General features: G+C 36.7%; 1 protein-coding gene across 1 annotated transcript; it reads left to right on the top strand.

Moving 5' to 3' along the window:
- The first annotated feature begins 3,584 nt into the window (after positions 1-3,584).
- spo11 (SPO11 initiator of meiotic double stranded breaks) lies at positions 3,585-13,130 on the top strand. The gene is made up of 13 exons (XM_032562213.1): positions 3,585-3,749; positions 4,630-4,743; positions 6,260-6,348; positions 6,696-6,762; positions 6,904-7,012; positions 7,338-7,424; positions 8,835-8,871; positions 8,973-9,082; positions 9,175-9,274; positions 10,428-10,465; positions 10,717-10,793; positions 11,148-11,259; positions 12,684-13,130. Exons 1-13 carry the CDS (start codon positions 3,637-3,639, stop codon positions 12,801-12,803), a joined length of 1,173 nt encoding a protein of 390 aa, XP_032418104.1. The 5' UTR covers positions 3,585-3,636; the 3' UTR covers positions 12,804-13,130.
- The last annotated feature ends 824 nt before the right edge of the window (positions 13,131-13,954 follow it).

Below are 13,954 nucleotides of genomic sequence, written 5' to 3'. Positions count from 1 at the left end.
TGTTAAAGTCTGGACTTAACAAAGCATCCAGCTTAGTTGAAAAGCTGTGGGATGATGACCTAATCCAGGCCATTCAGCCTCTAAACTCTTCAACGTGAGTTTCTCTCAACTCTAAAAAGATTCTTCCAGAGCTGTGATAAAGGTATCTCAGATGCTTGGTGGCAGTAGCTGCTACCAGCTAATAAGTTTTGTGTTCAGTTACCTGTTGTCACAGAACATAACTGAATAGTCTTTTACCATTAAAGAACCAAATCTTCATTTAAAAGGTGTGTCTCATTTGCTTTTAAATTTTATTCATCTGAAACTTGCAAATGTCCCTAAAAAACAAAAAACAGATGAAATTTGTTATTGAGCAAACACCTTTTCAAAGTATCGCATCTTAAAACATAAAATGAAAAGTGACAGAAACTAGCAACTGCTACCCGATACCAGCCTTCACATGAGGTCTATTTTATTAGTTTAGAATTGCCGTAACAAATGGGTTTCATCACATATCATAATGAACTGTCAGAATTTTTTTGGTAAGAAATACAATATTACGTTATTTGAAACGTTGCACCTTGCAGGACTCTTTGCCATCACTCACTACCTACTTTCGCCTGTATGAGGTATGTCCTGTCAGCTCTGTGTTTGTCTGCAACTGGATATGGCACTTGGGAAAACCGGAGTAGCTTGGATCTGATATATAGCCCTAAGCAGTGCAGCCAGACCCATCAGTTATAGCTGCTGGTGCTGACAGTCAGAGATACCATTTTAGTTAAGCTTTCCCTTAATGCCAGGCTTAGTTGTGCTTATTCTGTTGCAGGATGTTATCATTCAGGCACGCTGTCACTTGTGTCATCAGGTTCGACAGTGAGGCGCACTGCAAACCCGGCCACATACTTATCACCATCCATTACTGAGGTGTGTGGGCCTGATAAAGGTCCAGCCAGTTTAATGCAGCTCCAGGCTCTGGCTCCATTAAGATTCCTCTCTGTGTAGCGAGAGGCCTTGCCCCCTTGACTCTTGGTCCCATCACTCCATAAGGCTATGTGGATCTGTCAGTCAAACTGGACACTGGGTGATCTGTTAGCTCCTCTTTTGGGGATAGTGGTCATTAAAGAGAGGGCGGTATAGCCAAAATGACCAAAGCTGATGAGAACCAGACAAATGGGAGACCCAGAGGTATACTGTGTGAGTGTGTGTTTGGAGTGGGGGGCAACGGAGTAGGAGGTGGATGTGCTGAACTATGTGGATTGTGAAAGGAGGGCAGCTCTGTTTTCTATTTGTGAGGATTAGGTTGACAGATCTGTATTTAGTTTCGATGGGCCTCTAGCTGCAGCTAATCCCCCTCACCTGCAAAGAGTGCCCCCCACCCCTCCTTCCACCTAGCTCTTTTCTTTCCTCTGACCCTGGAGCCCCCTATTTCCCCCCTGAGTTCCCTCCTCTTGCCCAGCACAAACACTCATCCCGAGACATGCATATGACTCGTTGCACTCTGTCTCCTCAGGTTAGGGCCTCACACTCGACGCAAATCTCTCTCTGGCCAAAGGAACAGCGGGGGTCTCGGGGCTTTCTGGGAAAGATGAAAAAGGACTCTGGCAACATGCGGTCTCTCACATATTAAGATTATTTTCAGCTTGAGTGGGGGGCTGCTCATCATCTCTAAAAGATAGCAATTACAAAGATATTAAGAGCCAATGGAAGCAGCTTGTCACAGCCACTCAGGGAGAACTTTAGGAAGTATTCAGGGTCAGGTCAGGGGTATGGACCCCTATTTTTTTAGATCTTGGTTCACACACTCTGACCAGGCTTTCACACTGAGAAAGAAAGACAACAGTGCCACTGAAAACACACACTCAGCATGCCTGCTAACAGGTTTAAAAGCTGTGGACACTGGAGAACTTAATATTCAACGGGGCACATTTTCTTTTTTTTTTTTTTAAGAATGAAGCAACATGTTAGCTAAATGACGCAACAAAGAATCAGAAACAGATTTAAAGGGTTGTTGATGATAGAAAACATGCACAATATTAGGGTTGTCACATTTTGTTAAAGTCATTTTATTGTTTGGGTTTCAAACAGCTGAAATTAGTCAACCATACAGTAAGCTAACTCCTTATCGAGAAGGGATTATAATATCTCATTAAAATCTATAACACATGCTGGCATGTGTTGTCATTGCATTTTCAAAATGATGCTTAAAAATTCCTTCCACGTGTCTGAGATGAAACGATGTTATTAATTTCTTCGTTGTGGACTTTTACCACAGCAAAACAAGCCCCCACCCACGTCCTTCTGAAACCACCACAGAAACACACGCAAACAGCAGGACACGCACATTCAGCAGACACACCTTGGACAAGTAGCAGCAGGCTCAGATAGAACGTCTCATTATTGAGGCCCACAGAGGGTGCTAATGGGAATTTTTTCTTAGCACTAGCCAATGTTGGCTTATTACCGTAAACCACTACAGCCCACACACATTCTTGGATCTTAATAATGGACAGAGCTGCAAGATGAGTAATAACTATTAGCTTGTGAAAAGAAAAAAATAGATTTGTGACCTACTTACTTAATTGTCAAGTATTTTTAAGAGATACAATTAAGTGTACACAATAATACCATAGTAAAGTCATATTTTCAGAAAATTTCAATGTATTTTGCAGAAAATATTTGATAAACCAGTTGTTACAATTGCAACTAAAAAGTATTGCCAGTATGTCCATAATAACTTTGTGCATTTAGAGACCAAATACTTTCTTCATTCTTTTGGTTTTTTTCCCAAAACAAATTGACCTTATTCAAATTGAGTAGCACAGATTCCCAATTCAATTTAGGTCTGGAACTTAACCAGGGCATCTTAACAGAGAAATATGCTTTGATAGTAAACATCTGCCCCAGTATTTAATGTTTTGTAGGTTTTTCTTCCTGCATTAACCCATATTTAGCTCTGTCCACAGTCACATTAACTCTAACAGATTTCCCTGTACCTGGTAGTGAGAAACAGCATGATGTTGTCACCAGCATGTTTCACAGTTGTTGGGTTTTCATGTTTTTTCTTTTTGACTCTTTGACTCATACCAAGATTTTTCGGGCATTACCACCAATTGTTCTGCCGACGGCTTCTGCCAAATCACATATAAATCTCTGAAGCTCCTTTAGAATTACAATTGATATCTCGGCTGCTTCTGTGACCAAAGTTCCCATCTTCCAGCCTTGTCTATACAGATGGACAGCCATGTTTTGGTAGGTTTAAAAATGTGCCACAGTCTTTCCATTTTTGCAAGATGGATTGAAAAGCACTTTTTAGGGGTATCAGAATAGATGGGGTAAATACAAGTCCAGACCACGTACTTTAGAGTACTTTGAAAGTAATGTAGCCTATAATTTTGCAATTTTGCACTTATGTAGGTAAAATATTTAAGTTTAAAAATATTTATATTTTTTCAATAATTTTATTCAAAAAAGCAACATTATAAGAAGTGTTTTTAGTACAAGATCAAATTATACTAAAATTATTTTAGTTGTCCTCATCCAATAACCGCACGAGGCAATCAGTCTCGTTTAACCGCGAGATTTGAGGTACAAGCTAACCACGGAGGTAAAGTGTCAGACAGCTGTTAGCTTCTTTTTAGTTGGTTATAAAGAAACATAATGAGTGCTTTTGAAGCACAGTTATTTTCTGAAATCGACAAGCTTCGTGTTCAGCTGTTGAACAATGTCGACATTATAGCAGAGAACCAACGTGCTGTGGAGGAAACCAGTCGGTAAGTTCGCTTTTATTTCTGTTACTGACGGTCAGAGAACGGTGTTAGCGTTAGCCAGCTTGCTTATTTATTTTTTCTTTTCATTTTACTCAGCGATGCTTCATAATGATTTTACTCAAGTGAAAGTTAAAAGTATGGTGTCCTAAAATTGCCCCTAAAAGTTTTTTATTTATTTATTTATTTATTTTTTAAGTTACTCAGGTAATGTAACTACCGTAGTCACTACCCATACCTCGCTGTCACAAACAAGGAAACCATCTGAGCATTATTACAATGTAAGCAAATCTCACATTAGTATAAAAGTATGAAAATATGAGAGCAATTACTTACAGAACTGACTTTTCCGATTACGCTCAACATTAAATCACATTGCAGTGATGCAGGGCACGCTGTACTTTTTGGTGCTCTTTTGCTTCTGTTCATTTTGTCAACGCATATATTGGTTGTCATTTATTTTCTACATGCAAACATTTATTTTAGTTTAACAAAAATAACAACTATGAATCATTAAATAAAACAAATAAACTTGTGAAATGGTAAAAAAAATAAGTTAACAGACGAGGTATGGCCACAATGTCCAGTAAGTAAATGTAGGATGAGCGAGTAGCTATGTTTAGACCTGAAGTGTGACATGATAAACATGAGTACATTACAGAAATGTGCATCATGGCTGCTGGATGGCCCAGCTGGTAGAAGGCACTCCATGTGCAGAGGCTGTAGTCCTCGAATCAGTTGTCTGTAATGAAATGACTTTTTGTCTCAGATTATTACTGAATTAAGATGTTTGTGTCTGTGTCGCTGTTTTCCTTGCACAATTTTAGATGCGTTTGTCAATGATCAATAGATATTTTATTAATTGCTTTTATTTTATTTAATCCAGGGATGGAATTTTAACTCAAATTGAAGGTGTAATCCTGGGAATAATGACCAGTCTGTCAAGAGATGAAGTACCTATCCTGGTACTGCCCAACAGATCCAGTTGGGCCAATATCAGGTAAACCTGATTTGAACCCATGATGATGCAAACCTTTTTTGTTTCTGGCATATTCCAGTCAGTGGCCTCACAGATATGCAGATTATAGTTTGTGAACAGCTTTTTTAAAATTGTATGATTAAGTGATATATAGTGATTATAGAGTTGACATTAATGCGATTGCATATTCAGGGGTTTTAAGTGTTTTTACTGATGATTTTATTTTATTTTTTCTAAGTTCTGACCTAGCCTTTCTCCTTGCAATGAAATAAGTTCTTGGCACCTCCTTGAAATACACTTGGCCGCATATCCAGTGGATTTGTAGAAGATTATTGATGAAGTGAACTACACTTGGAACTTGCAAACCAAGGTTTTAAAAAGTTACAATTTCAGAATTGCTAACAGATTTCTTCATGTAATTTACGCACTTTGTAGAACATTTAATTAGATTCTGGAGAAAGATAACACTTTCTCTAAAGCCATCATAATTTTTTCTGCTTGTATGGAACACAGAGTAACACAGCACTGTCCATTTTGCATGACAGCTGTCTGAATAAATGCTTTTATGTTTATCTTTTATCTTTCTAGAAAGATGAATACACATACTTACAAAAAATATTAAAGACAATATTATTATACCTTTAATAATCAAAATGCTACAGTATTTTAACTGTAATAGGAATTATTACTGTATTTTTGGTTTGGAATTCTAAAAAGGATCATGTTAAACATTTTGGTAATACATTTCTGAATCAGTTCAGTAATACTAAAATACTGTTGTGTATATAGTCTGAATAATCATACCATAATAATCTCATTCTAGGCCATGACTTGAATGTAAATAAGTGTGTATTTATTGGTTATAAAGCCATGATTCTTCACTGTGTGGAAAGCAAGCTCCACTTTCAAACATAAACACAAGGAATCATCAAATAAATTAAAATACACACACTAAACTTTTAACATGAAGCAAAGCCTTCAAAATTTCGTATTTTGAAATTTATTGAAATGTACTGAACTTACCAAGTTACAAATAAAATTACAGCAATACAATAAACACTGAAAGGAGTGGGTAGAAATATAAACTTATTTAAACCCACCCTTCTCCAGCAACGTCACAATATGATCCCATCCTATTTAAAAGTATTGTACGTGATGATTAATTTTTTTAAGTTTTCTTAAGAGGAAGTGCGGTCAGTCTGGATTTGCATAATACGTGCCCTGTTCAGTCAACACGATTGAAGCTTTAATAGCTTCCTGTTCAATAAAAGATGACAGGGATAAGGAAGACACATGCAAACCCATAAAGAGCTTTAAAATGACTGGGTTGTGGTGATCTCATGTTATGAACAAAGACTCACTGTCAGTCTTCTTTGGATCAAAGCTTGACTTAGTTCATTGTAAAAATGTAAAAAGCTGAGGGAGTCAGGAGGGAGAGGTAAACTGGAATCTTCTCACAGGTGGCTCTAAAAATAAACACAGCATATTGTAAATGGATTTTAATTACTTTTTTCTTTTTTTTTTGTTCGTCCCAAAGTTTTGACAGTGCTGTCGGGCTTCAGATGAGCTCAGAGCATTCTGTCACCTCCATTAGGAGCGACTGTTCTTCATCTGTTACTAAATTTGGTGAGAAAATACCCACACTTCTTCCACATCAGCTTCAAATTGAACTCTCCCGCTTGTTTTTAGTCAAAAGTTATTTCCAGCTGTGTGGTTCTTCATGTGGCTTTAATTTGTATTCATTATAAACATATGAATAAACTGCACAGACGGCAGTAAAAGTCAGACTTAGTTTTAGGTGACAAATTGGCAGAGACAGAACATGTTGAAAGAGGCTTTTAAGGATCAGTTCACATGGAAAAGAGGAGATTATTTTCTGGGTTTCTTTTCTCCTCCTGTCTTGTAAAACGAGAAAAGAATTGATGATTGTGAGTGAAATATAAATAACAAAACATGTATTTCTCTGTTCAAAGCGCAAATTTTGAAGATTCTTTCCGTCATCTACAGGCTGGTGCAGAGCAACTCTTATGCTACTAAAAGGTCATTTGTCGTCAGTGAATTTCCCAAAAGCCAAATAAAAAAAAAGTCTTTTTTTTTACATTCCTATATCCTTGTTTAGTCGTTTTACAAAGAAAAGGCGGCATTTCTTAAATGTGCTCACTTTGAAGTTTTCTTCCACAGGGACATATATTACAACAACATACAGCTGTTTGGGTCACAGAGAACTGTGGATAGTATAATAGATGACATCTCCTGCATGCTGAAGGTTCCTCGCAGATCACTACATGTGGTACGTGTGCATATTCATTTCAGTCTGACAGATGGTTTACATAATTCAGTGACTGCTTGGCAGAAAATGCAAACCTCTTATATTAAAAGCTTGTAGCAGAATTCTTTTGGATATTAGCTAAAATCTAACATATGAAATCTTTTACATTAGTGCCATATTTCATTTTTGCTCCTCTTCATAGTTCAGGAAACACCTGTGAAGTAAATAATGGTTTTACTGATCAAACAAAGATAGAATTGATGTGGAGTTCATAAAGTCAGTGCTGTAAAAAGGCATGTATAGCCATATGTCACATTTTATGTGTTTGTGTATTGTTGGTCTGCAGTTGGCCACATCCAAGGGCTTAATTTCTGGTGATCTGTGTTATTTGGAGGAGGATGGAACAAGAGTTGACTGCCACCCCACCTCAGCAGTAAGTTTCCCAAAATATAAAATGCACTTCCTCTAATATCAACTCTTCCTGGATATACAACAGATCTAATGCTTCACATGGGTTGAATATTTAGCGATTTTGCCTCGTTATAGCCACAAACTTCAAAAAATATTAGGGTTTTTCAAGATAGCCCAATACAATTTCTGTTTATCCCTGAGACAACACTTTGTAGAACTACATTTCTACAAAGTGTACATAGCCTCAGTTTTGTTTTTTTTTGGTATATCTCCACTAGCTTTGTACAACTAGAAACTAATATTTAGGGGCATTTTCTTGGCACAGATTCTCACTTTGATTTAGATCTGAACTTTGATTGAGCTGTTTTAATGCACAAATATACTTTGATCTAAAGTAGTGTATCAGTCAGACTTTATGTCCAGGGTTGCTGTCCTGCTGGGAGGCGAACTGCTGCCCCAGTTTCAAGACTTTTGCACCCTTTAACATATTTGTTTCAGCATTCCCTTTTATTTAGCTCCTCTTCCCATCAACTCTGACACGCTATCCCAGTTAAACAATTAACATTTGTCATCTTCACTTCAACTACCAAATAGTACATGATATGCTAGTAATCGTCCATGATCAATCCATCTATTCAATTTTAAATTTTGCTTTCAGAAACAACATAGTATGTAGAACTTATTATAGCATCTGAATAATGACCTGCAATGGGAATTAAATTAACTCTACATACATGTGCAGATGTTAAGAATTGGCCATGCCTGTTTGTTTTGTTCCGCAGTACCGGTTTCTGTTATGCATGAAGAGAAATAATGAGGAAAACAACCTAATAACCTATTAGAAGCTTAGTTTAAACATTCTGCTCTCCATGGTTACATTTTCCATTACAGCGAAGAACAAAGTGCAAATAGGGTCATGATGTGCAATGACTAAAATGAATTAGTGATACTAGACAGACATACATGCTTGAACAATCTCTTAAACCTCTTTCTCTGTCAGCACATTTTCTGACACAGTAAAAGGACTCTTATTAGCTCCATGTGTCGAATGTAAAACAAAACAAATTCTCATTAAAAGTATTTATGATAGTTTACTTTGAAACAAATACTCTGCTTAAATGTTTCCCCACATCATACAGCACTATTTAAGTAAGGTAATTAGCCAGCTTCTGTGTTGCTATTTTATGCCTCATTGGCACTTTTTCCAGTACATTGCTGTCACCAGCTCACCACATAGTCTTGTACTGTTGACAGGAACACTCTGAGTGCATGTTTCAGTACTATACACTATGCAAAATTTGCTATACAGCTCCATGATGTGTCAACATCTCCACATGGATCCTTTTTGGTGAATCAGACTGACTTCATGAGACGTTGCCCTTTGTAAACCAGTATTTATAGCCCTGTATTTGTTTTGGTTGTTTTTTTTCAGGCTGTTTCCATTTCCTCAAACATCGGTGGAATTAGAAGTATCCTTTAAAAGCCAGCTCAGTCTTAAGTATACATTCTTAAGTCTTTTTTGTTATTGGACAAAATGTGTCTTAATTATTAAAGTCTTAATTATTTTCAGATATTGTATCATCAGCTAAATTTATCATGATTGTAGAGAAGGATGCAACATTCCAGAGGCTGCTAGATGATGACCTCTCCACAAAGCTTTCTCCATGCATCCTAATCACAGTTTGTCTTTAAAAAAAAACAAAAAAACACATAGCCTTTTTTTTATGTAACTCTAGTCACAATAAATTTTATACTGATTTTGTGTGAGTTAGGGTAAAGGTGTGCCAGATGTGAATAGCAGACTGATGGTGAGGAAGCTGTGGGATACGTTACACATTCCCATCTTCGCCCTGGTGGATGCTGACCCTCATGGTACAGATGATTTATCTGAATGCAGATCAGCTTCACTCTCACGCATGCTTTGCATAGCTCACCACATCTATCAGGATGGCTCTCCTTTCATCTCTTGACAAACACAGCTGGGTTGCATGTCTTGCTAAGTCAGCACATATTAGCATCTATACAGAATGGTATTTTGCAAAAATATCCATACTGCTACACACCTCCATGTATTTTATTGTGTTTCTATGTGGTAGACCAACACAAGGTTGTGCATAATTAGAACATGCAAGGAAAATGACACTGGGTTTTCTTTTTTTTACTATTAAAGGTGTGAAAAGTTTGGAATACATTCGTGTTCATCACCTGTGAATCAGTAGTTTGTGCCTGCACCTTTCACTGTACCTGCAGCTGCAGGTCTTTCAGGGGTCTTCAGTTCCAGCTTTGCACATTTAAAGAGCAAAAAGACTAAGGTTGGAGGGTTAAGGCCATTGTTAAGCTGAAGAACCTCTGCTCCATGTCAACAGGTTTTCTTCAGTACTGTTCTGTATTTAGCTACGTAGATCTGGAGAGAGACTCATCAGGGCTAATCTTCTAGGTTGAGGAGAAGGACAGCTCACATCTTTGCAGACCTCACACATTCTGGACACAAACTATTAAGACATTTACCTTCAGCTACAAAACATTGTTTTCAAAAACCAGCCATCACAGAGACAGTTTCCTTCCCATTCATTCTGACCCTCTTCCATGTCTGGTGGGAAAACAAGTTTCCTCACAGCATGATTCCACCAGCATGTTTCACTGTGGGGATGTTGCGTTCACAGTGACGTGGTGATGCAGACCATTTTTCTTCTATTGTAATTTGGTAAATATAAGCAGCACATATTTTATTTCACTTCACAGTTATGTGTTAATTTGTGTTTGTTGTATAAAATCTTTATAAAATACATTTAAGTTTGTCGGTGTAACATGAACATTTAGAGAACTACAGATATTTTTGCAAAGCGCTGTGCTTAGTTTGGCTATTAGTACCTCTCCCCTCGGAAACTCTTGATACTTTCAACCTTGTTCTAGTTGCATGGCCAGACACACATGTAATGTTTTATTCTGGTCAAAGTTCTGTTTCACATCTCAGAGGATAATTCCTCTGGTATGTCGGTGTCTGTCTCTCTCTGAATGTTTTCAGGCATTGAGATCATGTGTATCTACAAGTATGGATCAGTGGTAAGTGCTGTGTTATTTCTATACTCTGCAATGCTCCATTTGGTGTCTGGTAAAGGACAAACTCAAGTCTCAGAATGTTTACAGTAGCTGTGTGTGGAGTGATCATTTTTAGGAAGTAGATTAACTGAATTTTCATTGGTTATGTTTGTGTATCCATCCCTGTTTTATTTGAAAATCATTCTTGAACATAAAACCACATTGAACATGTGTGCATTGGGGAGATTTTGTGTAATTGAGTGGTTTTTCCACAGTCAATGTCATTTGAGGCCCACAGTCTGACCGTCCCAAGCGTTATGTGGCTTGGCCTTCTCCCTTCTGACCTGCAGAGGTTTGGATTCACAATTTGCTACTTCCTATTTCCTCCTCCTGCCTCCAATTGGAATTATATTCGGAGGACATTTAAATTGTTTGTTTTGGTTTCAGTTGCTGTTTACCTCTTTTTTCCCCTCAAGGGACTGCACTTGAGACTATATGGCATTTTAAGTATACATCAGTTTCAACAAATTTAGGGAAAAAAAGCTTTTTGAGATGCATTTAATTGTAGTCTGCATCTTTTTCTTGTTTTCCTTCACTGACCTAATTTCTTATTTTGTGCCTTACAAATCTAGAAATGTTTGGCAGAAGAAATAGTTTTAGGTGATTACTTCAATCAGTAATGCGAAATGAAAATTACTTGCCTTAGGTTAAGGGTGCCTGAGGATTCCCTGATTCCTCTTACCAAGACAGATGAAAACAAGCTCAACAGTCTGCTGAAGAGGCCATACTTAACCAACCAACCAAACTGGTGCAAAGAGGTGAGTGAAAATAAAAGTGCAGGAAAAGAGAAAAGCAAACTTTTTTTTTCTCTTTTTAGTTATTTAGCCTCACATTAAATTAGGTATATTGGTAAAAAATTTCACTTAACATGTGTTTGCAATAAACAAATCAAATACGGCAATTTGAATAGCTCAGCACATTAAATTGCTGAGCTAAGCTAAATACAATTAGTTGTATTTTGCTCAGTTGCAACTAATTTTGTAACTGAGCCAACTGCTGTGTAAAGGTCGTCAGTTCAATAAAATTCTCCTTTTTTAAGTTAAAGGAATGAGTTTTAATGAAATTAAGACAACTATAATGGCCATTCTGCTGTCCAACACATCCCTCTTTTAAAGGGTGTGTTGGTGGATTTTGAGGTGTGCTTGGGATCACTATCCTGCTGGTAGACCCAATGAAGGCCAAACTTCAACTCTCACACTGACACCAGGTGACTCCAAGTGCTTTTAGTTAGCTTGTTAAATCCATGTTTTCCCCCAATCTACAGGCTCTACTGAGGCACCATCATACGTCATTGTAAGCATAGTGGGGACGATTTTAATGTGTCTTTGTTCTTTCTCCTTGAGACATAGCGCTGATTCTCAGTCCTGACAAGTTCCAGTGTTTTGTTTCACCATCCTGAAAAGATTCTCAGCTGGAACTAACTATTTTGTTTAATGCTGTGCGCTATTGATACCTTCCCCTTTAAGCTACATTCATGTAGAGTAGTCGCTGTTTCTTTAACTTAATCATGTGGACCGCATCTTCGGAAAAACGTAGGGTTTTTGCTAACCATTTGCATTATTTTGCCATTTTCTGGTCTTCTCTGAATGGTTAAATAATGCTATTGACATAACTGTACTTCTAATTTTGGTTTAATTTCTTTAAGCCTCGGTGGTTTGCACCAGGTCTGTCTTAGATCAGACCTGATGTACAAATGGTTTAATGAAGAATTCTGTTCAGGTTGTTGAATAATTTAAGGACTGCTTTGGTGAAATTTATTTGGTTTAAGTTTTGAATCTATATTTAAATTAACATTTAATATGTGTTATATTGTTTACTTATGCAGTTCATTTGTACTTTGTTTATTGCAAACACCTGCTTTTTTATTTTATTAATATACCTAATTTTCATTAGTCATTCTTGAACAAACAAAATCTGGTCTACATAACTACTTTTGTTTACACATCTAAATAATACCGTAGAACAAGTTAATCAAAAAATATATATATAAACAGATCTGATGTTTGGAAGCTGGTGCAAGAAATCTCACTGTTTTTTTTAAAAGGACAAAGTCCCTACAGAGTTTTGAGGTTTCCTTATGTGACACATTACAGAAGAATGTATGTGAGAGGATGAAAATTAGACATGTTTGTACAGCTTTCTCTTCCATACCTCTTTAAAGTTGTTTGCTTGCCTGTTGTAGATTGAGCTGATGCAGCAGAGTAAAGTGAAGGCAGAACTGCAGTCCTTGTCCTCCATAGCTCCGGACTTCCTCACCAACATCTATCTGCCTAATAAGCTTCGATATGGTGGCTGGGTATGAACACTGGTTCTGCTTAGAGGAATAGCTGGTACTGGTACTGTAAAGTCTTTTTCAAAGAGATTCTGTACCTGTTCTGCTGTACCTTATTGAATAGAATAGAAAATGATTTAAGGTCATTGTGTTTGCAGCTTTTAAATGTGCCTACTATTGCATGTGTGTTTAGAGTGTGATTTGTATAATCTTTTGTGATGTGTTTTAATAAAACAATATTCTCTTAATGCATAAGAAATTTATGGATACTGTCTGTGTATCATCTGATAAGTTTTAGTTGTGGACTGTGTATTCATATATAATCGACAAAATATGAAATCCATTTGTTTTAATAAATAGCACCTGTCATCCCTTGCACATTTTTTCTTGTAAAAGTAAATAAATCAACCTACTATTTAAGCATACTTTATTTTCAAAATGGTTTATTTTGATCTTTTTTCTTTAAAAATAAACTTTGTAATGTTTATTTCAGTGTAAAGAAATTTGAGAAGCGTGCTTGAAGAAAGAAATGCATTAAGGGGAATGAAGAAAATTCAATTGTGGTTAAAATAACAGCATATTTTCTTTATATTTTAAACCTATCTAGCTGACGTGAGTGACTTTTGACAAGCACAATAGCTCCACCTGCTGGCTCTTTTTAAAATCTCGATTAAATTCAAAAATTATTTGACGAGGTACGTCACTATTATGCAAAGATGTACCTGGTTTAAAACTCAAAAGCAGGAATCTGCTTGTTTCCAGTGTTTTTGTAAAATATTAGCAAACACCCTTTTGACATTGTGGGAACATTAAGTAAAAATAGATCCTCAAGTTGACGCCTTGAAACATTTTGTCAAGCCAATTCAGAAACGGCTTTTTTTCAGTAAACTAAATCTTAAGTTTTTAAATTTTAAAAGTTAAAGAACAAAATAATCAGCAATTTTTTGTAAGCAGGCAACGTTTACTCACATTTATGGGAAAATTAAGCTTTTACAGTGTTGCATTTAATTTTTCTCCAAAAAAAAACAACTAACTAATATGATATTCTTTTCAAATAGCCACCTCTATTCCTTTTACTATGGCAAAAAAACTAAAATGAAGGATCTTACTAGACGCGCAACATCGCCCCCTGGCGGTAGTCAAGGTGAGTGCATGACTCCTTTCGCAATACAACATCGTAA

Source organism: Xiphophorus hellerii, chromosome 1, assembly GCF_003331165.1.
Source record: "Xiphophorus hellerii strain 12219 chromosome 1, Xiphophorus_hellerii-4.1, whole genome shotgun sequence".
NCBI lineage: Eukaryota > Metazoa > Chordata > Actinopteri > Cyprinodontiformes > Poeciliidae > Xiphophorus > Xiphophorus hellerii.
This window is presented reverse-complemented; position numbering and strand designations above follow the sequence as displayed.

Excerpts from the sequence above, each read along its gene's own strand:
- spo11 (XM_032562213.1), top strand. The coding sequence starts at position 3,637 with ATGAGTGCTTTTGAAGCACAGTTATTTTCTGAAATCGACAAGCTTCGT. Across the intron at positions 4,744-6,259 it reads TCCAGTTGGGCCAATATCAG|TTTTGACAGTGCTGTCGGGC; the intron begins GTAAACCTGATT and ends TTCGTCCCAAAG. Across the intron at positions 7,013-7,337 it reads CTCGCAGATCACTACATGTG|TTGGCCACATCCAAGGGCTT; the intron begins GTACGTGTGCAT and ends GTTGGTCTGCAG.